Here is a 25,307-nt window from a genome sequence, read left to right as displayed (position 1 = left end):
TTCTTGTAGTGAGGGGCCCAAAACTGAACACAGTATTCGAGGTGCGGCCTCACCAGTGCCGAATACAGGGGCACGATCACTTCCCTACTCCTGCTGACCACACTGTTTCTGATACAAGCCAGGATGCCATTGGCCTTCTTGGCCACCTGGGCACACTGCTGGTTCATATTCAGCCAGCTGTCGACCAGCACCCCCAGGTCCTTTTCTGCCAGGCAGCTTTCCAGCCACTCTTCCCCAAGCCTGTAGCGCTGCATGGGGTTGTTGTGGCCGAACAAGGACCCGGCACTTGGCCTTGTTGAACCTCATACAGTTGGTCTCGGCCCATCGATCCAGCCTGTCCAGATCCCTCTCTAGAGCCTTCCTACCCTACCTTTTCTGCCTTTCTCTGTTAAGTATTGAAAAGGTCCATTTTTACCAATGCACCATACCTTGATTGCACCCACTTTTACTCTTTCCTGCCATAATAGGGACAAAGCTATCAGCCAGCCAAGCCAAACTCTTCTGTGATTTATGCTATTAACTAAAAAGACAGACTGGCACAGGGATTGCAAAACTGTCACTCTCCAAGCTTTTCTTAGCACAAAATGCATTTCTGGACTGCGGTTCTGCAGGTTTCCGATATATGTCAATACCTTGTCAGTCACGGGGATCCTGTGCTAATATACACTGTACTCACTCCTATTTTGTGACTGTCAGTGGCTGTGTTTAACTCTGGAATAATTCTAGTGAATTAGATGAAGTTGCTTTGGAGCGACAGTGAAGCTGAACCCAGTAGATCTGCCAGCCATGCCATCTACTTGGAAGTTTCCACAAACCAGAAGGTAGCAATACCCTTCTGTACAGTCTCAGCCTTCAGATGTTTTGCCATTTCGGGGAGTATTATATCTTTTCCATTTACTGATTCCTAAAGCTCAGGTAGCTTTTCACGGATATCAGCAAACAGATGCAGCCTGAATAATGGCGTATTTATTTTGAATCCTTGCAGCACTGAGGTGGCATCATCAGCATAATCTAATGGAAGTACCTTGTGAGAATTTCTGAGCAGTTAACCCTCTTCTCTCTACACAGATGTAGTAAACACTGCCAGACCTGATGAAAGAGCCATTATGACTTATGTTTCCTGTTACTACCATACATTTGCTGGTGCTCAGAAGGTGAGATTGTAGAAGATGGATCAGATCTCATCCTTCACCTTCTGTCTTGTTTCTTTCAGAAATTTTTCCTCTTCTGATCTTTTCCTCACTAGGTACTAGGACAGCATCTTAGAGCTGAGCTCTTTTCCTGTTGCCTGATTTTCTCTGTGAGCCACTGTCTCGGTAGAGCCAGTAGTAGTCTATCCATTTGTTCCATAGAAACAAACCTTCCTGTCTCATCTTTCTGTATATTTACTAATAATATCCAGTAGGTTTTTGACAGCTGGTTACTGAATGGGGTAGAGGACATTATTCTCTTTAATCGAAATTGTGTGCATTCATTTGAAGCACCTTTAAAAATGCAAGAGGAAAATAAGCTTATACTGACAAAACAATTTCAATAGCAGAATGCCATCTTTTTTCTCCCTGCTGGATATTATTCCTGCTACAGATGTCAAAATCATCATAACAGATGCTCAGAAAATAAATCCTTCTCTTATGCTTTCAGGATTGTTTTTAAAATGTTAAATGCTTAATGGTAAGTACAAACAGCAACGCAAAACATTGCTACTATGCAAAATAGACACAGAAACATATACAGACATCTCAGAAGAGCTCTGGAATCATGTCCTAATGAAAAGAAGGAAAATTTTAAAAAGCAAGGCAGTTCAGAGTTGGACATACTTCAGGTATTAGTAATATAAAGAATACTGATATATAATGCTAAGTTTATAATTAATCCACGTGCAATTCCAGAGAACATCTCCCCAGATCAAAATGTAGTCTGTCTTTCCCATGTCTTAGTCAAAAAACCGCCACATTCTAAGTCACCAGACATATGCGTCCTTAAGCAGATAGTCCTGGTAAAATTAAGGTCACTCCCCCTGTGACAATACTGCAGGATCAAGCTTATTAAAAAAATTCCACCTCTTTGTAAGAGGTTATGTTGAATTTCTAGTGTATGTTTTATTCTGTCAGCACCCATCAATCTAACACTAAATTTATTACAGCTTTGTAGAGTTTCTAGAGTACAGAACTATAGACAAGAAAACAATCAGAATGACACTATGTTGTGCTTTTATTTATTCATCCTGTTTTCTACTCCTCGATTCTTTTTTTTGTTTTGTTTTAATTTCTTCCCCCGCTCTTGTAGATATTGTGAACACTCCCAAACCTGATGAGAGAGCTATCATGACATATGTGTCCTGCTTCTACCATGCTTTTGCTGGAGCAGAGCAGGTATTAATCAACTGTCCCTTCAGGTTGCTGTGTTTTTGATTGGTTGTTTCACATTTCCACTAGTTTATTAAAAAAAACTAATTTAGTACTTTGTGGTTTTAATTAACAATTGCAAGTATTACTAGAGCGCTAATACTTGTTTTTAACCAACACTTGAACCTGTTTTAGTTAAATGTTGTGTAGCAAGTTGAACTTCTTAATTCCAATGGACATTCCTGTTTCTAATTTTGGGTCTTTATTTGGTGATTGTAAAGACTATTTCACAAAAACTGTATTTGAAGATACTGTGAAATGGAGTTGTTGTTTGTTGCTACATCAACATCTTATGCGTTTGCTGTATAAAAGAATTTTTGACTCTTGGAGATTGAGACTATTCTAGTCTTATTTATGCTGAGTAGTAATTTAGGGCTAGATTTTCAAAGATGCCTAAAGATGCAGAAAGGCACAGAAGACATCCAGCACAGTTATTTGTGCCTGATTCCCACTGAAGCCAACGGAATTATCTGTGGATCAAAGTACTAGTATAAAAGGCAAGAACATCAGCAGCAGATCTGTCATACAGGATGGGATTCTCACTTACAAATGTGGCATTTCCCACTGTTCTGCTTCATACATTTCTAGCCTACAAACGGACATAACCCAACTTATGTGAAAAAAAAAAAAAAAGAACCCTTAAAGTAGTTTATATTTTTCCTTCATCCTCAGGATTTAATTTCCCTTCCTGTCTGGTAGGTCCCCTACACCTTATCACAGCACAGCTATGCTGTTGCACCCTCTTGCTTCTGGGTATGAAGGTTTTGCTATTCATGCAAAAGGAGGATTCCAAATACTCTGTAACACAGGAGTCTACACAGATACTTATTTTATTAGATATACTCCAGACTCACATTTATATGAAAGTATAGATCTGTGATGTCAAACTACTAATGTAAATTTTAAATATGGCAAAGCTACACAGTGCCTTCACAAATAAATTTGGCAGGAGGCACGAAAAGATTTGCTGTCAGTGGTTGAGCTGCATATATTCTCAATGTGATGTGCAGATATAGAGTGGCCTGGGACTCCTGAATCACAGGCAGTGTCTTTCCAGTGTGGCTAACAAATCTAATACTTTTCTGGTGTGATTTAAAAAAAATAACCCAATAGGATAACTTTAAGAATGGCTTAAGTTGTCTTTGAAAAGAAAAGATTTATTAGACAACTGTAATGGCAGTGTGAAATTCCCCCTTGTATAATAAGCCTTCATTGTACAACAAGGTGACTTCTGTGCTGATCTGTGCCTTATTCAGGCCATTGGAATCTGTGACTACAGAAGGAGGGTAAACATATATATCTAAGTAACCTAGGAGCACAGATCAACAACTATAAAACAATGTGATTTTTATTTGCAGCAGCCACAAATAAAAATCTCTCTCTTTCTTCAAGCCTGTACCTTTCTCAGAATGTGTTTATGAATACGCCCTGTTTATTTGCTGTGTTTTACAGGCTGAGACTGCAGCTAACCGGATCTGTAAGGTGCTGGCCGTGAATCAGGAAAATGAGAGGTTGATGGAAGAGTATGAGAGACTAGCAAGTGAGGTAAAGACAGCTGCATCTGTAATGTGGTGATAATTATGTTCATGAAATACTGAAAGCTGAAAGATTCTCTGCAAGACAGCAAAGTGAAGACACTATGAGGGTAAATCTCACAGTGGTAGGGTACAAAGCTCAGTTGCCCAAGATGTCAAGGTTCAGGTGACTCCTTTGCCACAGGCTTCCTGTGTGACCTCCAGCAAGTCACTCAGTCTCATTAATGTGCCAAAAAGGGCGTTTTGAGGACTGTCATTGGTCTGCCCCAAGACCAAGCTTGCTGTCGCTGTAATCTCCAAAGATAGTCATCCTTGACGACATGTGGAACATACAGGATCCTGTCGCTCCAAGCAAGCCCGTTGGCTTTGTGTACTGCAAAGCACACCTGGACAGGGTCTGTCAGGGTGTTCACAATGCACCTGTGAACACAGGCAGCAAATGAATGAAGAAGGGGGCACGTTGTGCTCCTCCTGTCCTTTCTTGGTAAATGGCAAATTTGTTGAGTCAGGACTACAGATGTGTAGTGCACAAGTGAGAGCTCCCTTGTCTTTAACGCATAACCTGCAAAAACATACTGAGATCATAGACAGAAAGACAGTAGTGCTACATTGGCACTAACGGACTTCTGAGTGAGGATTTTTATATGACCTGAGTTACTTGGCTGGTGTCTGTCCTGATCTCATAACTATGACTACTTGAGACATCAAGACCAATACTTTTGAAAGTGGCAAGTGATTTTGGGTAACTCAGGTTTTGAGTAATTAGCTAGAGACACCTTACATGTGTGTTCATCTTTCTAAAAATCTAGGTATTCTAGAAATACCTAGAATATCTGGGAAAATTAGTTAAAAAAAGTATTGTTCAGCTTTGAAAATCTTGTGCTTACTTGCCATTAAGGCACTGATACCAACTGAATTTAATAATATTAAAATGGAGCAAACTTGATTAGGATTTGTGCATTCAGTATGATCTGGTTTTGGTTGCTTTTCCATTGCCTTTATTTCAATTGTTTGTGCTGGTTTGAAAGCTTTTAGAATGGATTCGCCGGACAATTCCTTGGCTGGAAAACAGGACCCCAGAAAAAACAATGCAGGCTATGCAGAAGAAATTAGAGGATTTCCGGGACTACCGCCGCAAACACAAACCTCCCAAAGTCCAAGAGAAATGTCAACTGGAGATCAATTTCAACACCCTGCAGACAAAACTGAGAATCAGCAATCGTCCAGCTTTCATGCCATCAGAGGGAAAAATGGTTTCAGTAAGTAAACGAGGCATCAATAATCTGTTCTCCTTTTTATCAACGTTCTCACAAAAATTTCAACTTGGAGGATTGAAATGCCATTTTAAGTCATCCTCAGAAACTTCAGTTTGTTGCACTTTATCAATATCAAACCACTCTTTTTACACATTCCCTTTCATTCTAGAATCTTGCTTTCTCTTAAGCATGCCCCTGCCCCTTTGAAGGCTTCCCAAAGGGCAAATTGTCTTGAGACGTGAGATGATACAGAGCTTCCTTTGGGAGTGTTATCGATACTTCTCTATCAGTGAGGCCAAATATTGTTTATTTAAGCAAAACTCACAGTGGTTTCACTGTCATTTTGGTCATCAGACTTACAGAAACAGACATTGCTCAATATATGTTTCTGCTTTTTTCTACTTTCTAAAATTAAATTTTGTTTTTTCTTATGTCTGTGAAGGTAAGAATAGTCAGTACCAAGAATTCTCATCTGCTGATAAGTATCGTGAGTTGACTGTGGGTCAAAACATTTCCTGTGGAATATAGCAAACCTGTTTCTGTACTCTGATCTATCCTTGTGATTTGGTTGCTCAGATTTGATCAACAGACGATTGCACTATCTGAAAAGGGCCGTTGTCCACTCCCCATAGGCAGAAAATAAGGGCCCTGTTATTTCAGTTTCCTAGTCACACCTTTGAGTTTCCAAGGAAGCTCACAAAACTTTGTGCACCACAGAAAGTGAAATGAATTTGTATTCCAGATAAAATACGTACCAAATCCTCTTGATACTAATTATTTTGCCATTGTCAACTTCGGAGAGCAAAGCACTTTTATTCTGATAACAGATAGGTATGTCATAAAAGAACATGCACATTGTAAAATGGGAGGTAAAAGCAATATATTGTGAAGACATTGAACATGTAGGTATGCTTGGAAGCCATTTGTATAGAGGTTCTTTTCATGAACCCACCTGAACAGGACGTGCTATTAGGAGCGGATATCTGGACTACAAGACTTTCTGAGCTGCCTGACAACATTTTCTATGATTCTGTGATTTTACAAAATCTGGTCATAAAAACTTCTTTCATTGGAGCAAAATTGCGAATAAATCAGAAATCTGCAAATTTGGATAAAAAGAGATTATAGTTTCATCCCCCCTCTCCCATGTATTCTCTTCACAGGATATTGCCGGCGCTTGGCAGAGACTTGAACAAGCTGAGAAAGGCTATGAAGAGTGGCTGCTGAATGAAATACGAAGACTGGAAAGACTTGAACACTTGGCTGAGAAATTTAGGCAGAAGGCTTCCACTCATGAACAGTGGGCATATGGTGAGCAAAGATGGCTTTTAACATTTGTAATGTTTTAATGTTCAAAGTTGAACTGTCAGTGCTGAATATTTGCCAGCCAGAAACTCACTCATAGGTAGTGTGGACAGTTTTAGAAACCTAAAATAATAACAGATAAAATTGCAGGTTTTGTTGACTATAGTCACGATACTAACTTGGCAGGCATGTTGCTAATGAAATGTAACTGTAAAAATCATACTTTTGAGGTCGTGAGTCAAACTTAATGGGAATATTCAGCATTTGAATAGAGGCCATTACTGCTAGTGGATTCCTATGTATTTGTACACCAGCAATCCAACCAGGAACACAGTGACCCCACTGGTTAAGCGTGAAATTATTAACAGAGTTATTCTGAGTTGATTATCATTTGGTCATCATGATGTTTTGAATAGTCCACATAAACTACATGACAATGGACTCATTTCTGCTTTGCTCCATACCCTGGATTACACCCCAGTTACGGTTCTGTTTTTTAATGGTAACTTAACCTTATGTACAGTTGTAACTGGCATACAGTTTTGTTGGGGACCATTAAACGTAGATCTGCTCTATCGTCCTGTTGTTTGCCGAACAACAGTCCTCCTGCTTCTGCCATGCTTCTGGCTTTTTCCAGCTAGAATCTTTTCACACTGTGAAAGTAAACCAGAGTCCATCCCCTAACACAGTTGCTGGAAGAATACAAGGCTGTAAATGGCTGCCAAGCAGATACTAGAAGGGAAACTACAGTGTTTATCAGCCCTGAGAGCCTATTTTCTGAGCATAAACTACTCATGGTGATGTTTATGGCTGTTCACATAAGCTGGTACGTAGCAAGTGAAACAATAGTCCCTTCTGGCTCTAGAATTCACAGAGCTGTGTAATGCCATGTGGTGAGCTGCAGTTGTAGGGGCTGTCTGTATAGATTCAGTTGCCCAACACAGGAGCTACTGAGGAGTAATATTTCAGTTTCTGATTTCCTCTTTGCTTCTCTAGCCTTTTGTAAATAGGTTGGCATTTTCCACTTAAAATTCAGTGGTTGATACAACAGGCAGCCACACATCTCAATCTTTTTTTTTCTCTTTTTTTTTTTTTTTTTGGAAGTGCTGAAATGAATAATGAATTGAAGGCAGAACATGAAAAAGAATAACAGATCATTAGTAAGAGAGAAGCTGAGCATAGTAGTGTGATTTCTGGTTTTGTAAGCCTACACTACAAAAGACTTACCACAATAGTTTAGAGCCCCAGTTTTTGCCAATATACCATTTTTATGCCAGTTTCTCAAGCAATGTAATACTCTCTATTTTGAATCAGTATAAAGAGCCTATGCAAGAATCAAGGAATTACTGAGAGATCTTTAAAAATGTATATTTCTAATTAACACTGTTGTGCTGACAATTTGCCACTAATTTCAGTAGGGGTGGGGCTTCATCTCATACATGTAATTTTCACCATGCCTCAGTTTAAAAATTTGACTAAATTTGCAATTGTTCTAACCAAAAAATTAGTAAAAAGTGACTAATATTTTAATTTCCTCTTTCAGGCAAAGAGCAGATCTTACTTCAGAAGGATTATGAATCTGCTTCTCTGACAGAAGTCCGCGCCATGTTAAGGAAACATGAAGCTTTTGAGAGCGATTTGGCTGCTCACCAGGACAGGGTGGAACAGATCGCTGCCATTGCCCAGGAGCTGAAGTATGTTCCATTTAAAGGCTTGCAGCTGCTGACATTTAACTTTGCGATAAACTCTTTCCAATGAATTTGATAGTGTCATAGGTACCAACGTAAGAATTCCAGAGATAGCTTCATAAGTATATTATCTGAGCTGGTCACTGAGACCTTTCCCTCATCTCCCCCTTACCCCCAACCAAATATAGATATTCAACTGACCAAAATTTCTGAAAGCAAACATTTTAAAATTGACTTAACAGTAAGCTTTTAGCATTAGCTCTACTGCTGAGTCCATTGTGTGTTGATGGGAATGCTGGAGGTGTTTATTTCTCAGTTCATACGGTCTGCTGAGAGGTACTGGCTATGAATTGTTTAACTTAGACAATAATTTCACTTACACAAGTTACAGATCAAGCGTCTTCACTTTAAAATCAAGTATTTTCCCACAAGTATATTGATCCTTTCAAAAGGCTTTACATCCCTAAATTATCTCTATAGTAGTGGGTCATGCACTGACTTCTCTGAAGATTTAATTGTCTCTAGTATACTTATTTTCACAATCTCTTCGTATTATATTTGGAAGTGCCATTGTCTCCATTTTACAGAAAGGGCAGTGGGGCATATGGAAACTAAATAACTTGCTCAGGGTCACACAAGCAATCAAGCACATAAGCTCTCCTATAGGAGAGCAGGAGTTTTCACCCATAGTTCCATCAGCTTAGCCACAGGACCAACACTTGCTCACTCAGCATACTATGCCCAGAGAAAACAACCAAAGCTGAGAACAATTCTACAACACATTTAGGCTGCATCTGTTTTGTTGACATCAGCTACATAGGTCAGGGATGTGAAAAGTCAAGGCCCCTGACTGACAGACACTGTTACGGCAGCAGAAGTCCTGGGTGTTGATGCAGCTACTCTGGCTAAACTCTGTCTTTATTGGTGGAGCTTGCTTTTGTTTGTGGGAAGGTTGATAATTCACCTGTGTGAAGCACAGTTTTGTCAGCCAAGCTCTGCCCATACTGACAGGACTGTACTGTTACATACTGATGTCCCTATTCTGGTAAAGTCGTCTTGGTGTGTACACCAAGCTAAGCACATTTGATTTTATGATCTTATGCAGTTAATTGCAGTGGTTCTGTACTGTAAATCAGTGGTGCTACTCCCGATCTTAGCAATTTGCCACATACTTAAATTCATTGCTCATCCGCAGTATAAATCTGTAAAGCCAACAGATGTGTGGTAGTGGTCGAAACAGGAGCCAACATCAAAATTCTCAGATTCCTACCCTTGGCTTCAACTCTCCAAGTTTCATTTTCTCACTTTCTTGAATAGACAAAACAGTTACTATGCAAAAGCAAGTGTTAAAAACATGCCCTCTTTTCACTTTGTGAAGGACCATGACTCATAAACAGCTCCACATTCATTAACAATTTAAAAATCAGAGGTGTCTAAAAATCTATTTTATACCTGATAGAAGCAGCACTTACAGTAACTGTATAATTCGAATGGATTTAGAAGAAAAATCCTGTTTTTCAAGATTATTTAGAAGAGGAAATGTAAAGCACAGTGGGCAAAGTAAGGATTAGTTTTTAGTTAGTGTGAAAGAAGTCTGAAAAACACAGAAGATGGGAGATTTCACTGAGTATGTGAGCTTATGAAACACCTTCTGTCATGCCTTGATCTCTGCTGTGGGGTTATTTGTTCCTCTTTATACTAAAGAAAGTTTCTGAAATGCCTAATCATTGTTAATTCAGCTTCAGCTTTACAAGTGATGAGAAACTTTGGGAATGTAGTATACATAGCACAGCATCTGCTTACCAGCGTTTTGAACCCTGTGTCCTTTACCTCTGGTGAGGCCAGTGAACACTGTATCCTGTCTATTTTAGGATTGTCTCTTCTCAGTTGTTTCAGTAATTTGCTGTGTGAAGTTAAACAAGTTATTTGTGGCCTGGGCTGCAAAGGTGCTGAAAACCCATTGCTTTTAGAGATGCTCTACTTTGGCTTCTCTGCTTCTCCATACAATGGGGCTATCAGTGCCTGATTTTTCACTGAGACTCAGTAGCTCAGTTTAAGCTTAATGCCCTTGGAGAACACTGAATGAAAGGTCATAAAGGTCAAGTTTTATTATTAGCTGCAAGCAAATGGGCAGCTTCTATTTAAATATTGATTTTAATTATTTATACGTAATTCCTCACACAATGAAATTATGGAGGAAAACGCCAATTTCTTTCTCCATTCATATTTTTAAAGAAGGATTGACTTTTAAAGAAGGGTTGATTGCATTGGCACCTGATCCAAAGCCTATTGAAGTCAATGCGGGTATTTTTTTCTTGGGTTTTTTCATCACTGGATCAGGCCCTTACAGAAATCATCATCATCTGTGTCTAATTCCAAGTCGGTACACCTCCATGTTTTGTTTTAGTCAATCCCTTGGCTGCCTAATGTTGCTATTTCAAAGGAGAACAATTGCTGTGTGACCTTGAACTCTACCAGTTACAGTGTCCTGTCTGTTCTGGTATTTTCTGCTGCAGCAGCTCAGTCCACTGTGTACTTAACGTTAAAGTTGCTGCAAGCTTGTTGATTGGTGCTGTTTAGATAAAGGATTTGTGCATGTGTGCAAGCAGGTGATTCCAGCCAGGGTGCTGCTATAAGATTGTTGTGTTCCAGCCTGTATAGGCTTAGAAATCCTTTGCAATGAGGCATGACAAGGCTTGGATAGGGCGATATACAAAGCTGGAAAAAGTCAGGCATTTCTAAAATGGGATTTGCCATTTATGACATAGTGAATGCTAAATAGAACTTGAGTGAGCTGTACTATGAAGTGCCATATTCATTTATGGTCTTGTGTGCTCATTTCAATGTTTTCAATCATCAAGATAAAATTTTTGGAATGTAGTTTCATGCATATCCATCACTTCTAGTATAGCAACTTATTTTCAACCAAGACCACTATCTGTAACACTGATTTGGAGAGTCTTTTTGCTTCTGGAAACCTGGGCTCAAATTGTGCTTACGTGCATGATTAACATGAGCCTGGTTCTGAAGCGGTGCTAAAGCATGTTGCTCAGCAGGTTATTTTTGTGACACTATCACTGTTCCTAAAGTGAGCTCATATTTAAGTGCTTCTCTGCATCAGGACAAAATTTGACCAAATTTTTAATTCTTTACAGATAAGATTGAATTACTTGTAAGATCAATAGGAATAGCTTAATGATTTTTAAAATCCAAAGGCTGTAGATTTCAAATAACCAAACAAATAGAAATGACTGTTCTCTTGGAAGCTCTGTAACACATGTGCAGCATTACTTTGTGTATGCATGATAAGCAAAGCTTTTTTTTTACAAAATGTGAAATCTAGCCTCTTCACAGCTTCAAAGCTGAGAGAGATACAAAAATTAATAGGACAAGGAATGTAAACCTGTGTTTTATTTCCAAGTAAATAATCTCCTATGAGTTGTTATTTCTTCCTCTGTTCCTGCTTTGAGCAGAAAAATGTTCTTTGACACATATAATATACTTATTTGAAGTAAGCTACAGCAGGCCCAGAAAGGCAGTGGAGCTACACTGTTTAATGCCACTTGGTGATTTAACTTACGATTTTTGACCCACGGGTGCCCTTTTTAAAAGTTGTTTTGATAATATTATTCTCCTACCTATTTGTCCACAGCGCATATCCCTGGAAGAAATAGGATAGCAGAGATCTTATGGGGAATGACTGAACCTCCCTGGCAGAGCTGGTGGAGGAACGTTGCACGTTACCTTCCAGGACTTTGACCAGAGCTGGTACAATCAGTCCTCACTTTCATGGAAGGGCACCTGCCCTTATCCTAGTCGACAAAAGGAGATAAGTGATCCATTGAAGCAAAAATAAAATTTGCAGTACTCTCAGGGATGTGACCTGGAGTATCTGGAAAAATACCCTGTCCATATTCTGGTATATTAGATTTGGTATGTGAAAAGAGACCGGAATACAAATCTCCATATCCCATCCACTTAGCGAGCTCACAGCTCACACAGGAACATTATCTAATAATCTCAATATGCTATAATGAAAACCCCAACTTTTGGCCAAAAACTCATAGCAGCAAAATATATCTCAGCCTGTTTCATCCAAAATTCCATGCTTCTGACTTAAAATTTCCTAACAGATAGATGGCTTTTGTTGCATCCCTTGAAGGCTAGCAAAAAGGCTTGCTCTAAAGGAGGAAGCAAGTTTTTGAGTTAAGGAGCCCTTGTATAGTATGACTTGCTGGCAGCTTTCTCCTTACCTGTTCTACTTTCACAATTTTGGGTTGGTTTTATTATTTTTTTAAATTGTTATGGCATTTTATTTTCACTTGTTTTACCATTCTTCACTTTCAACAGTCGATTGATTGCAGCACATCTGAAGCCTGTTTCAAAAAGAATGGTTCACATACTTCTCAACTTTATCCCGAATCAGATTGCTCTGACTCAGCTTAGAGGAGGAGGCATGATCTGCCCCTGGCCTACTGTGTAGCTTCATGGAGGAAAGCTACCTCTGTTCTCATTTTGTCCTCTCTGATCCTCTAAGTTTTTGGTGGAAGTGAGCCGTACATCCCTCTTGCCAATTGCCTAGAGAAGAATGTTCAAAAGAAGGGAACAAATTCTATTTGCATTTAATGTCTTGTTCAAGCCTTAAAGTAAATCTTAGCTTCATATCGCCATGTCGCATAATCACAATCTCTGCAATGTTTAGTACTGGGCAAAGTGTCCTCAAGGAGCAGCCAAGAGCTAAATTCAGTGGTTGATGATACACCAATGAAAGTGAGCTTCCAAAGTGCCAAACACCTGTATTTTATTATGGTCATGATGGCTGCAGCAGAACCAAGGGGATTATCTGCCACTGCGATCAAAAATTCAACTTGAGACAGACTCAGTGCAGCATCTCAGGACAGAGCCGTAAAAAGTTATTCCAGTCTTAGGCAGAATAGTAAATTGCTTTCTGTCAGGATAATATAAGCCTTTTAAGCAGGTGAAAAAGCAATGCTAACTGCTACATCCTTTGTGGGTGCACTGATTCATGCTTGTGGCGTACATGGGTCTGGAGATTCCTGTTCTCTGAACGAGCCAGTTCTAGGGTGTAGCTTTGTGAGGAGTTCCTGGAGAGGAAGATGAAAATGGATCTCTGCCAGATCTGGGCAGCCCCTATTAGTATAGCCAGGCCTGTGAGGGAGACATGGTGCTTTGAATGCAACCTGAGGTCTGTTTCTCAGTTAAACAATTTCAGAGCATATAAGTCTGGAAAGGATCATTGGATTATTTAAAACAAAATGTATATTTCAGGCCAATTAATTTAAAACTGTACCAATCTTCAGAAACTTGATAAAGTCCCAGACTGAAGCATTCTGGTCTTCAGGAGATCAAAGTGCTTGTGCCACAGGAATAGCTGAGGCAAAGATGGTTAGACACCTTAATTGCCTTTAATACCCGGATGTCACAGATGGATACTTGATTTTTCTCACAACAGAGGAGGTTGATCCTGTTCCTGTGCTGTGCTTCTTGAAATGCTGAATGCCTAGGTCACGCATGTCTCTACTGCAATACTTGCTTACCTGGCGGAGAAATATTGCAAAAAAGAGGGGAAGAATTACTGAGGGCCAGTGGCAGAGTGTGGACAATGCAACTGCTCCTGTCTTTCAGAAAGTCACACAAATTTTTGTCTTCACTCTTTCTTAGTGAACTGGACTACCATGATGCTGCAAGTGTCAATGATAGATGCCAAAAGATATGTGACCAATGGGACAGCCTGGGAACACTTACTCAGAAAAGGAGAGAGGCACTGGAGGTAAACCATATAACAGCGATCAGCAGCTCAGCTGAGGCAGGGAGGGGAGAATGAACCATTTGTTTCAGATCTGGAAACAGTGCCATTGAGCATCCACTTTGGCATCCAAACAGCAATAAGCCTTTTCCTCAGATCTCCATTTCATTTTGGTGTGGTTTCATTTGCAAACAGATTGAATTGCTCAGAGCAGACTTGACAGTGCTCAGCTGCCAAGGACAGTCCTAAAGCAGCAACAAATGGCATGCAGTTTATAGCACCACTCTGGGAATTTGGTGTCCAGCAAGGCTAACAAAAGCCGTTAGGTGCTTACCTTTTCATACTTGTCTGAGCTTAATCGGGTGAGGTACAGGATAACGGCCAGCACTGGGTTAAGTTTTTGGCAGTGAGTATTCCAAAGCACTGAGATACTTTCCAAAACCTTGTTCCTTAAGAAAAGAGGAAGTCACACACATGCATACCAAGGTGGAAAACATATGTCTAATTCTTCCTTTTTATACTTACAAGAGATGACTGAAGCAAGATTAGGAGATTTTAATTGATTTGCAGATAGATTACAGTAACAAAAATACTTAAAATATCAGTAGTGAAAAAGTCATTTCACCTGTTATCCTTCAAAGGCATATACCCCTTTTAACATGTTGGATATGAGAGTATCTTTACTGCAATTAGTCCTATTGCCTCGAGTGAGAATCCTTAAAGCAGGTGGTGAAATCAGTCAACAATACAATTAGTTGCTTTTGAAAAGATGAGGCATGACTTTGTGCATGGGTGGGTATATGTGTGGAGTTAGGTCTTGCCCTAGTAACAAAGGAATGTACCTTTCCCAACCTGTACAGAGGACGGAGAAATTGCTCGAAACAATTGATCAGCTTCACCTGGAGTTTGCCAAAAGAGCTGCTCCTTTCAACAACTGGATGGAAGGTGCTATGGAAGACCTACAGGACATGTTTATTGTTCATAGCATAGAGGAAATTCAGGTAAATGGTTGTCTATTTTTTGGCTTACAGTCATAGGGAAGGCAAGAAAAGAAGCTTTTCCTTCTTGGAGAGTAGAACACGCGTAAGAAAAAAATCATATTCTGTCTTGACATTTTCTTTGTGATAGGCAACGTCTGCTGTATTATAAATAGGGTTCTTCATTGGTATGAAAGCATATTCCAGAGATCATGGAAGAAGCGATGGTCCTGATAAAGTCAATGAGGGCTGTTTCATGAATGTATCTACATGTATTATTTCCTGTATCTACAGATACATGTAGACGGGTTGTTTGGGAGGCTGAAAGAGGAGCTGTGCTTATTTACAGCAGATCTTCCAGATGTTGGAAGGAACATTAAAGTTTTCATGCTTTCCCTCTCTGTTTTCGATTTTAGAGTTTAATCTCTGCACATGATCAATTTAAAGCTACTTTGCCAGAGGCAGATGGTGAAAGACAGGCCATACTGTCAATCCAGAACGAAGTTGAAAAAGTTATTCAGAGTTACAGCATGAGAATAAGCGCAAGCAATCCTTACAGCACTGTTACTGTGGAAGAGATTCGTAGCAAGTGGGAAAAGGTAATGTATGCTAAATACATAAAGGACATTGTAACATAGTATTCTAGTTTAGGAATACTGAGAATATTCAGAGAAGTTTACAATAGATCTGTAAATTATTCCAGATCATCAGATGCCAGAATGAACTTTCTGAAGTATCTTATGCTCTCCCTTATGTTTGCTAGGCTCGTTTCACAATATCCCTTGCTCCCATCACTCAATATTACCTATGTCCTTTTTGCCTTTTTGGTGGGGCAAGAGAAGCATATGTTGGGGCTAGTGCAGAGCTGGTGGCTGGCCACTGGATGGGACAGGGGGTGCCGTCAGAAGAACATAAAATGATGTATTCTTTCTCTCAGTATAAACAGTCGTTCGTGTGTCTCTTCTACCCAGCTGCTGCTTTTCACAAATGTTGTCAAAAATTAGCATCTTTGGGAATGTTAATGTTCTGTCCTATTAGACTGAAATGGGCAACTACCTTAAAAATTACTGGGGAGGTATTAAAGAGAGGCTCCTAGAGCAATCTCACAAATTTTATTTCATTAGGAACCAAGACAGATAATATGCTGAAGGTAAATGATTGTGTAGAATGCATGAATTTACCAAATACATAAACTTACGCAGACAAGAACTCACCTCAATGGGTTATAAAAACCAAGCAATAAGGACCAAGTTCAGAATCTCCCAGGGCAATCCAGAAGGGTAAGCCAAAAAAAGCATTTGCCATGTATTAGAGACCTTCAGGTATACATGATGGATGGAATGTGTCTCATGTGATCCTATTGTAATGGCTGTGCTTGAATAAAATGTTTTGCACTGACTATTCTTAGAACAATTACTTAGAGATTGAAAAAAACCATCTGTGTTTCAAAAGAAAAACAAAGTAACTGCTCTAATAACAGTTCCAGTTAAATAATTGTCTTGAACGTGAATCCGGTCAGAGGTGAGAATTTCTTCTCTCTCCATGTCAGTCTCTCCGGTCAGGCTGCCCAAGACCATGTTAGTGATTTCTTATGTTAGCACAGAACTGGTAAATAAAATAGTGATCGTGTTTCTGGCTTGTCCTTCTGATATCAACCTTCAGACCAATAAGAAAAATTAGTAACTGTAGACTTATTTGTTCCATTTGTTTTTAAACTATTCAGTTGTGCCTACTTACACTTAGTGCTTTCCCACTGTAACAGGTGAAGCAGCTGGTGCCTCAAAGGGATCAATCCTTGCAGGAGGAACTAGCCCGCCAGCACGCAAACGAGCGCCTGCGTCGCCAGTTTGCTGCTCAGGCCAACGTCATTGGGCCATGGATCCAGACCAAGATGGAGGTGAGTGTCGGACCCTCACGCAGAAGCTGATGAACAAAGTGTTTTATGATGTTTTTATCTCTGCTTTATATACAGGTCAACAGCAATCTCCATGATAGTTCACCAGCTGTTTGATCCTGAAGTATTTAGCACCTGTTAAGACTTAATTTTTAAAACTGTGGAAGCTTGTACAAGTGGTACCTTGATGGTGAGCAGGAGATGTAGCTTTGAAAAATCAATCACTAAACAATTACTATTTAGCTTCTGCTTTCTGTAAAGGAAAGATACCGGGATCACTGGGATCTCAATACTGATTCCAGAAATAAATGTACCGCATTTCTTTTGAAATGTGTTTTCTACAGTAGAATTTATTGTCTCCACTGTATGAAGGTGTTATTACTATTGCTTCTTAGTATGAAAATATTACGTATTTATGTGAATGTTGGTCAAATTAGCAAATCTGAAGTTTAAATTTTGCATCTTTGTTTCTTTTGACAGGAAATTGCCCGCAGCTCTATTGAAATGACAGGGCCTTTGGAGGACCAGATGAATCAGCTGAAGCAATATGAGCACAATATCATTAACTATAAACACAACATTGACAAACTGGAAGGAGATCATCAGCTTATACAAGAAGCCCTGGTGTTTGACAACAAGCACACCAACTATACTATGGAGGTAGCCGTTTGCTCCCTTTTGTACTTGTTAGTTTATTCTGCCCTCTTCTGCCATATAACTACCTTCCCTGATCTGAAGAGACTGCAACAGAGGGTGGAATTTGGCAGACTTTCTGATAATCTCATAAGACTTGTTTTATTTTCACTTATTTTTACTTTTAGTGAAGAAGTACACATTTAGAAACCAGTTCCATATTTTCTGAAGGCCATTTTTATTTTTAATGATCCTTGGTCATAATATAGAGTTAGTGGTATGGAAAAGGTATCACATAAATATTTAGAGCTGAGTTTTTGCTTACACTACTTTTTGTACTCTTAGGAAAATATATTTGATTCTTTAATAAATCAGTATTTTCTCTCTCATAGCACATCCGTGTTGGATGGGAGCTCCTACTTACCACCATTGCTCGAACTATCAATGAGGTTGAGACTCAGATCCTCACAAGAGATGCCAAGGGTATCACCCAGGAACAAATGAATGACTTCAGAGCATCATTCAATCATTTTGACAGGGTACAGTACTCCTGCTTTTTCTCAGATAGCAACATTTATTGTTCCCACAAGCAAGTTTCTTTCCATTCCAAACGTAAGCCTTCTGAAAAACTGCAAATGCAATAGCAATGGGCTCTTTTTAAAACAGCAAAAAAGATCAGTTAACAAAAAATTTATAGCCTTATGAAATCATAGCATTGTGCAGGTATGTTAAAGATTAATTTGTACTCTTTAAATGTAATGCAAAATTATAGTTTGCTAATATGGTTGAGTATTTGTTCAAATAACAGGCAGAACTAGATAAATCTGTGTTTCGGAAAATAACGTGCCCCTTTATTTTAAGGCAGTGCAGCATGTTCTATGTACTTGCCAGCGGCTTCCATCTCACTAAATTTAGCTGTAATCTGGATTACAGGTTTTCTTTTTCCTTTGAATCACATCTTGTCCCCCTAGAAATAGATTTGTAGGAAATACAGTTGGGGCACTGATAGCTGTCAAGGAAAATCCTTTATTTTTCTGGCTGTATGTGGGAAATAAGAGGCTGTTTTTTTCAGTTATCTAATCATGGATGAATTAAAAAGTAGGAATGAAAACACTATTATGAAGAAACTTAATTTACTCCTTCTGTGAGTTACGTAGTATTCATGGATAGAGGGCTAAAAAGATAGCTATTAATAGACACAATAGCAAAATACATGCAGACAGAGATCTGACATTCCCAGTTGGAGAACCATCTGTACATGAGTTAGCTCTACTGGCTCTGTGCTCACATGAACCCACCTTCAAAACCAAGTTCACATTTCAAATACTGAAAAAAGATTGCCATAATGCAGTGCCAGGCTGTTGTCTTTTTCCCAGTACGGATTCCTGTAGTTCGCAGACTGTGCTTAACCCCTGACCTAGGTTCTGTTATCACATGAGTCAGCTCCTTCAAATAATTTCAGGCAAAATGCTACTTTCTTTTCACTGACATCCTATTTGTCCAGCTCTACCCAAAATGGTTACCCTTACCTGGACTTATACTTGATGTGTATTGGGTACTGACAGTCATAGTTTGCTAAATATTCTTTAGAATACCCTTAATTGTTTAGAAAGAAAAGCGGAATTGCCAAACCTCTGCTCTTTGAAGAAACACACAAGCATAGGAAAGGTTAGCTACACAGGAACCAGGAACAGATTTTATGGAAAATCTTAATATGATTCTAGTGCAGCATAATTCCTTTTTGTATTTTTTAAGGAAGCAGAAGATAACACCACAGAAGCAGAGATAAATTTCCTGGGGTGGAAGGAAGTAGCAGACTAAATGGGTTTTCCAGTGCACTGGAGCAGATAACTGAGCAATTAGAGCTGTTAAAATCAGATGGAGTACCAGGCCTTGATAAATTACACACCAGTATTTGAGAGACCCTATTAAGGGAAACCAGGGATTTTGCACAAAGATTTGACAGCTCCCTAAAGGTAAGGAGGCAAGGTGACTGAATCCTAGTATATCTTACACTAGATGGCCGTTCCTAGCATCCCTCTTCTAGATGGGCTGCTAGAACTCCAGATGAGTTCTCTGCCACGCTCGTGGCAGGGCTGGTTCACTGGCTGAGGAGATATTATGGGCTTCTCTTGGTGCCTCAGAAGGTCTTAAAGGGAGAAGCTAACTCCTACACCAACCAGCCCTATTGTCATGGATCTTTAGGCTTTGCAGATACAGTAAGACTTAGAGAGACCAAAGGATACAATAGAGCAGGGCCTTAGGAAAGGCTGTGTGGCCTGGAAGAGGGCGCTCGTGTCACATAGCTGCAGGCAGGTTGGAGATGGGCTATGAAAATAATGTGCAACACAGAAGTGCTTCCCAGCTCCTAGATCCTTGCCTATCCCTGGCTGTCTCCTTTCTTCAGGCTATAATGAGTCATGGCTTCAGGCAGTGTCCCTTCTGCCCTTGCTTCTGTTGCAGGAAGCCTGAGCGTCCGTGTCAGATACGGAAGGAGATAGATGCTTCATAAGTTTCTATGGCCTCAACAACCTGGGCCTGGACTGCAAGTTTAGCTGCAGACCTTACTTTCCCCCATGGCAGATATAATCCAAAGGCCTTAAAAAAGAGGTCTGGAAGGATTATGTTAAGGGAAGGACCATTTTGCATATGCCCCCTTTAGTATACTCCTTCCCTTAGCATCAGACATGGGAAATCGGCCTAGGAGTACTTTTGCACTGACACAGAACAGCAATTATGTTCTAATTATGTATATTATGTATAATGCAAGTTAAAGAAAGGAAAAAGGTTAAGATCTAAAACCACTCAGCTGTCAAGCCAGGCTTTCTGCAGGGGACAGATAGTAGAAACATTGATAAAAGAGAAACTTATACTGATTAAATTACACTGTAATTTAATGGGCAGATGAGACTCAATCTACACAGGCTAGAAGGAGACATTGAACAAACATGTTTGAGAGAGGCAGGTTTGTTTTTCATTTTTATATCCTTCCTATGTCCTTGCACACTCAAATATTTAGTGTTGGTGAAAAAAAGGAAACCCAGGGTGCTTCAGACTTACTTCAGGGTATACAAAGTAATGAAAATTCTAAACTTGGAATTTAGATAGAGAGGGCAGTAATGGATTCTTTTATGGTCTTGATTACCTTAAATAGAAATGAAGATGAAACTGGATCATCTGAACATAAGCACTAACATGAAAAATACTGGGTTCTCCATGTCAGATGGAATTAGCAGTATATGTAATAATTTTGTTGCACTTAGCAACATTTCTGAATGCCAGACATAGGCAGGCATATTGTTTAAAAAATACACTGAAAGAACTGGATTGCAATTCACAATGATGAATAGCCAGAAAAGATCCCAAAAATTAGTACTGTCCCTGACGAGTAGGCTTTAAATACCTAAGCACAACAGAATCATTTATGCATGCTATAGCTCTGACTTCTGTGGCATTTCTCCAATTTAAGACGTATCTTAATGTTTGACTCTTAGTGTGTGTTGAGGATGTCAGCAAAGTACTAATATGCAGAGTAGCACCCTCCCCCATTTTAAAGAGTGTGTTTTGGCATACAAAAACCCAACAACTTTTTATAGAGTGCTTCTAGAAACAACTTCCTTTGGCTGTAAATCTGAGGAGGGAACCCCTATCTTCCTCCCCAGTAAGAATATGTGAAAAAATAAAAATCTTACAGTTTATAATCCATTATGGGGCTTAACTCTGCAGTTGTTAATCCTTTGAAAGTGAGATAAATAATTGGGTGAGTTGTTTTAAATGGCTTCTTCACCTTGAATATTTGAAAGAAAACTATTTGGTATTTTACAAGCGTTTTTGGGGGGGGCGGCATATTGTTTAAAAAATACACTGAAAGAACTGGATTGCAATTCACAATGATGAATAGCCAGAAAAGATCCCAAAAATTAGTACTGTCCCTGACGAGTAGGCTTTAAATACCTAAGCACAACAGAATCATTTATGCATGCTATAGCTCTGACTTCTGTGGCATTTCTCCAATTTAAGACGTATCTTAATGTTTGACTCTTAGTGTGTGTTGAGGATGTCAGCAAAGTACTAATATGCAGAGTAGCACCCTCCCCCATTTTAAAGAATGTGTTTTGGTATACAAAAACCCAACAACTTTTTATAGAGTGCTTCTAGAAACAACTTCCTTTGGCTATAAATCTGAGCAGGGAACCCCTATCTCCCAGTAAGAATATGTGAAAAAATAAAAATCTTACAGTTTATAATCCATTATGGGGCTTAACTCTGCAGTTGTTAATCCTTTGAAAGTGAGATAAATAATTGGGTGAGTTGTTTTAAATGGCTTCTTCACCTTGAATATTTGAAAGAAAACTATTTGGTATTTTACAAGCGTTTTTGGGGGGGGCACATGCCCCTGATTCTCAAACTGCACTGAGTGAGTAAGCACCATGCATGTAAGAATTACAAGGGCAGGAAGAGTTCCGTTTCTTTCAGTGCATCCAGCAGCAGAGATGTGCTAGCACAGAAAGCATTACAAGTCATCCTTGTTAAAGGCAAGTGGTAAATACACTATCTCCCTTGGGGCAAGGAGGCAGCCCTCTAGGCTCTTCTGTTTCCAACAGGCATGTACGCACGCTGGTACCCCAGAAGTTATTCCTGAGGATGCTTCTGCTTACCCACTACTCCTTGCTGGAGGCTGTGCCTGAAGGCACAGTCTAGCTGTAGGTATAAATATAAATCTTCAGCAACGCTGGTGTATTTCCTGCCTTAATGTGGCTGCATAGAGAAAAAAAGAGAAAGTGGGACACTGAATCACAGAAGCAGTTTAGAAGTGTTCAAAATGGTGCATAGCTGGATTATGGTATGCAGACAAATTGGGACACCAACACAGAAGTGTTGTCAGTCGCTGGTTTTGAAGTCTTTTTACGCAGGGTTTCCTTTTTCAGATCCGGTATATTTAGTAAATTCTAAATAAGATTGCAAAGTATGTGATAAAATATCTGCAGCTGCTCTGCATGTAATATCCTAATGGCTGTTAATATATTCTACTATCGATTTTTGTGCAAACTACAGATTTTAAGTAGGAGCTCTGCATGCAGAACAATAGCATCATGGCACCCTATATTTTACTAACAGTAAAACAACAGCTCCCTATTAAAGGAATCACATGATCAGGCTTATGCAGGTCAATTAGCAGTCAGGAAACTGAAGGACATATTTAAGTGTATTACTATGACTCAGAAGCTCATTTGTTTTATAAGGCCACATATAAATCACAAAGGGGAAGGAAAAGATTTCTGGGGACTAATAATGAAACATGGAGGGAGATTTCAGTGTTTTACTTTGTATTGGCAGGAAAAGATAAACAAGGCAAAGTTATTTATATGCTTTAAAAAGCTAATTTCAGTGCTTAATGTTGGTCTGCAAACAATAAAGTAAATACAAAGAACCATATCCTAAAGAGCAAGCCCTTGCATGGGCTTGATCTATGCATTAATTGCAAAATACCATTGTATCCCATGAAACTGATATACTGCAAAGGCAAAGATGCCTTTTTAGGCCATATATGACGCAGATGAAAAAAATTCACTACGAGAATGTGAGAACCTGCTATAGCATATGGCACAACTACTTGGACCCTCACTGGGGAGTCCCACTTAACCAGATGCCGGTTGTGAGCTCCAGCACAAATGTTGCGCTCCTCTCCAAAAGAAAATGGTTTCCTGGTAGATGTGCTGGCCTCTCTCACTCCTGTCCACCCTTCGCTACCTGTTGCATGACTACCGCTGCTGTGTGTGGCTGGTTAGGAGCTCATGCACATACTGACCACCCGCCCGCCGGTCTAGTCAAATAGCTAATAGTCCTCTACCAACACCTGGTAGAGGAGGAGGAGGGACAGGATTTGGCTCTTAGCTCCCATTTTTATATCATTTTGTTTGCAGTCACACAGTAATATCTTTGGCTTTAGAAATAAGGGAAAATGAGCTGACTTTACTCATGGTGTGACCTGCCGTAGCCTACCTCCAGGATGGTTTCGGAGAGTTTCAAGCCAGCCTCGATGAACATTTTCAGAATGATAAAATAAACCATTTTGAATGCTTTATAGCAGAAATTATCCTATAAAATAGAAATGTTAAAGGAAAAAAACTTCACTGTGATTATGGCTTTTAACTAAATGCTGCTCCAGATTTGCAGCTTTGCTTTATCTCTCATCATTGACTTCTGTTATTTTTCATCTTCCCTTTATGGAGCTGGTGGAGGTTGATGCAGAGGGAGTCAATATAATAACAGCATAATATGTCAAAAATGCATGGCGTTATGAACTTAATACGGCACCACTTTATCCTATTAGTATATTAAATAAACCCAGTGCATTTGTTAAGACTCCTATAATTTTAGTTATGCATAACTGTCTAGAAATTTTCAAAAATAAATTATTCATCCAGCAGGCAAACACGTAGCAGACAGAAAACCTTGGATCTTCTCCAAACTGTCAATCTGTAAAATCAATAAGGGCAACAATTTTTCATCTTAGAACATCTCCTTAATTGTATACGTTAACTCAATCTGAAGTATACCTCTGATAGGAGACATTCTGTATGAACAGGAAGAAAAAGATGAGCCAGTCTGTTTTTAAGAAGTTAGTGTGAATTTCTTGACCTGCAAAATGGAAAAAAATATTGGTTCAAAACAATGATCCAGTTTGATGTGGTGTTACTAGGAGCCATTTAACCTGGAATTCAATGGGGCTTTTTTAAAGTCAGTTTTCAAAGCAAAACCTTACTGTAGAGACTATTAAAGAAGACAGATAACTGAAAATAAGTTATGTCAGTTATAAATTTATTTTGGATCTAGACAAGAAATCAATTGTTTTGTACTTCTACTCTCTTTTGAGATATGCATATTCAGTTGTTAAGTAATATTATCAGATCAAGAGTGAAGTAACAGTAATTGAGTGGGGGAAAAATGTTTTGCCCAGGTTCAGTGATGTTTTTACTGCATCTCACATACACTGTATGATGATAGAAAATGAAGGAAGCAAATGGCAGTTCCATAGAATAAAAACTGCCTTATCAGCAAAAACATAAAAAAAGCACCTGTAGAGGAAGCACAGTTTTAACTCCGTAGTTGAAGTAAGGACCCTCTTGAACTATGAAAAACCCTAAAGCGTGAAACTGCAAAAGTTGTACACTTTTTAGGTAATTCATTGCAATATGTTGACATTACGTTTCCATGAAGTTCGGTAAAAACATGGTTATTAATACAAAAGTAGAATGTTCTTTACTAACCAACTAACCTGACCTGTGATTTTTCTTTCTTTCCTTTCACCTTCCCAAATGCATGACCTGTGATGGGATGCTAGGATGAATCTGACAATCTACATTCTGATGAATTTAAAGCCTGCCTCATCAGTCTAGGACAGGTTGGAAATGACTTGCAGGTAGAGGAAACTGATATTGTTCTGTTTTCAGATAGGCCAATGTAATAACAGCCAAAGAGATTGTGGGTTTAAACTCCAATGTTTAAATGTCACACAATGTCATAGTTCTTTTAAAAGATCCTGCCTCTGCGAAGACAACTGGATTAGATGGACTGTCAGCATCACTTGGAGCCATATTTTTCTATGTATTTTTCAGGCTGTTTCTTTTACTTGGTTTGAGATGTTTTATTTGGACTCTGCTAGAGAACTGGGGAGCTCCTATGCTTCTTGCACTCAGCCTTTTGCTAATTTTTCTTTCCTCGGACTCAACACAAGCTCTCTACTGCTCTCTCCTGATATAGGATGACACAATTCTCTCCAAGCTGCTACGCTGTATCACAACACAGAGGAAATGTTTATTTACCTTCTTACTATCATGCCATTT

At 39.2% G+C, this 25,307-nt stretch overlaps 1 protein-coding gene across 2 annotated transcripts in view; it reads left to right on the top strand.

Moving 5' to 3' along the window:
• Nucleotides 1-25,307, top strand: part of ACTN2 (actinin, alpha 2) — a 72,699-nt gene that overhangs the window by 42,818 nt on the left and 4,574 nt on the right. The window contains exons 8-18 of one of the 2 annotated variants that reach the window (XM_009329158.1): nt 1,069-1,154; nt 3,858-3,950; nt 4,969-5,199; nt 6,360-6,507; nt 8,045-8,195; nt 13,872-13,980; nt 14,817-14,957; nt 15,350-15,532; nt 16,696-16,830; nt 17,308-17,487; nt 17,853-17,999. In XM_009329158.1, coding sequence (XP_009327433.1) covers nt 1,069-1,154; nt 3,858-3,950; nt 4,969-5,199; nt 6,360-6,507; nt 8,045-8,195; nt 13,872-13,980; nt 14,817-14,957; nt 15,350-15,532; nt 16,696-16,830; nt 17,308-17,487; nt 17,853-17,999 — 1,604 coding nt within the window. Of the gene's footprint in view, nt 1-1,068; nt 1,155-2,286; nt 2,373-3,857; nt 3,951-4,968; nt 5,200-6,359; nt 6,508-8,044; nt 8,196-13,871; nt 13,981-14,816; nt 14,958-15,349; nt 15,533-16,695; nt 16,831-17,307; nt 17,488-17,852; nt 18,000-25,307 lie in introns of both variants that reach the window. The other variant, XM_009329157.1, reaches the window with a different exon arrangement.

Source organism: Pygoscelis adeliae, unplaced genomic scaffold, assembly GCF_000699105.1.
Source record: "Pygoscelis adeliae isolate BGI_AS28 unplaced genomic scaffold, ASM69910v1 Scaffold77, whole genome shotgun sequence".
NCBI lineage: Eukaryota > Metazoa > Chordata > Aves > Sphenisciformes > Spheniscidae > Pygoscelis > Pygoscelis adeliae.
Note: the sequence above shows the minus strand (reverse complement) of the source record. Positions and strands in the feature narration are given on the sequence as shown.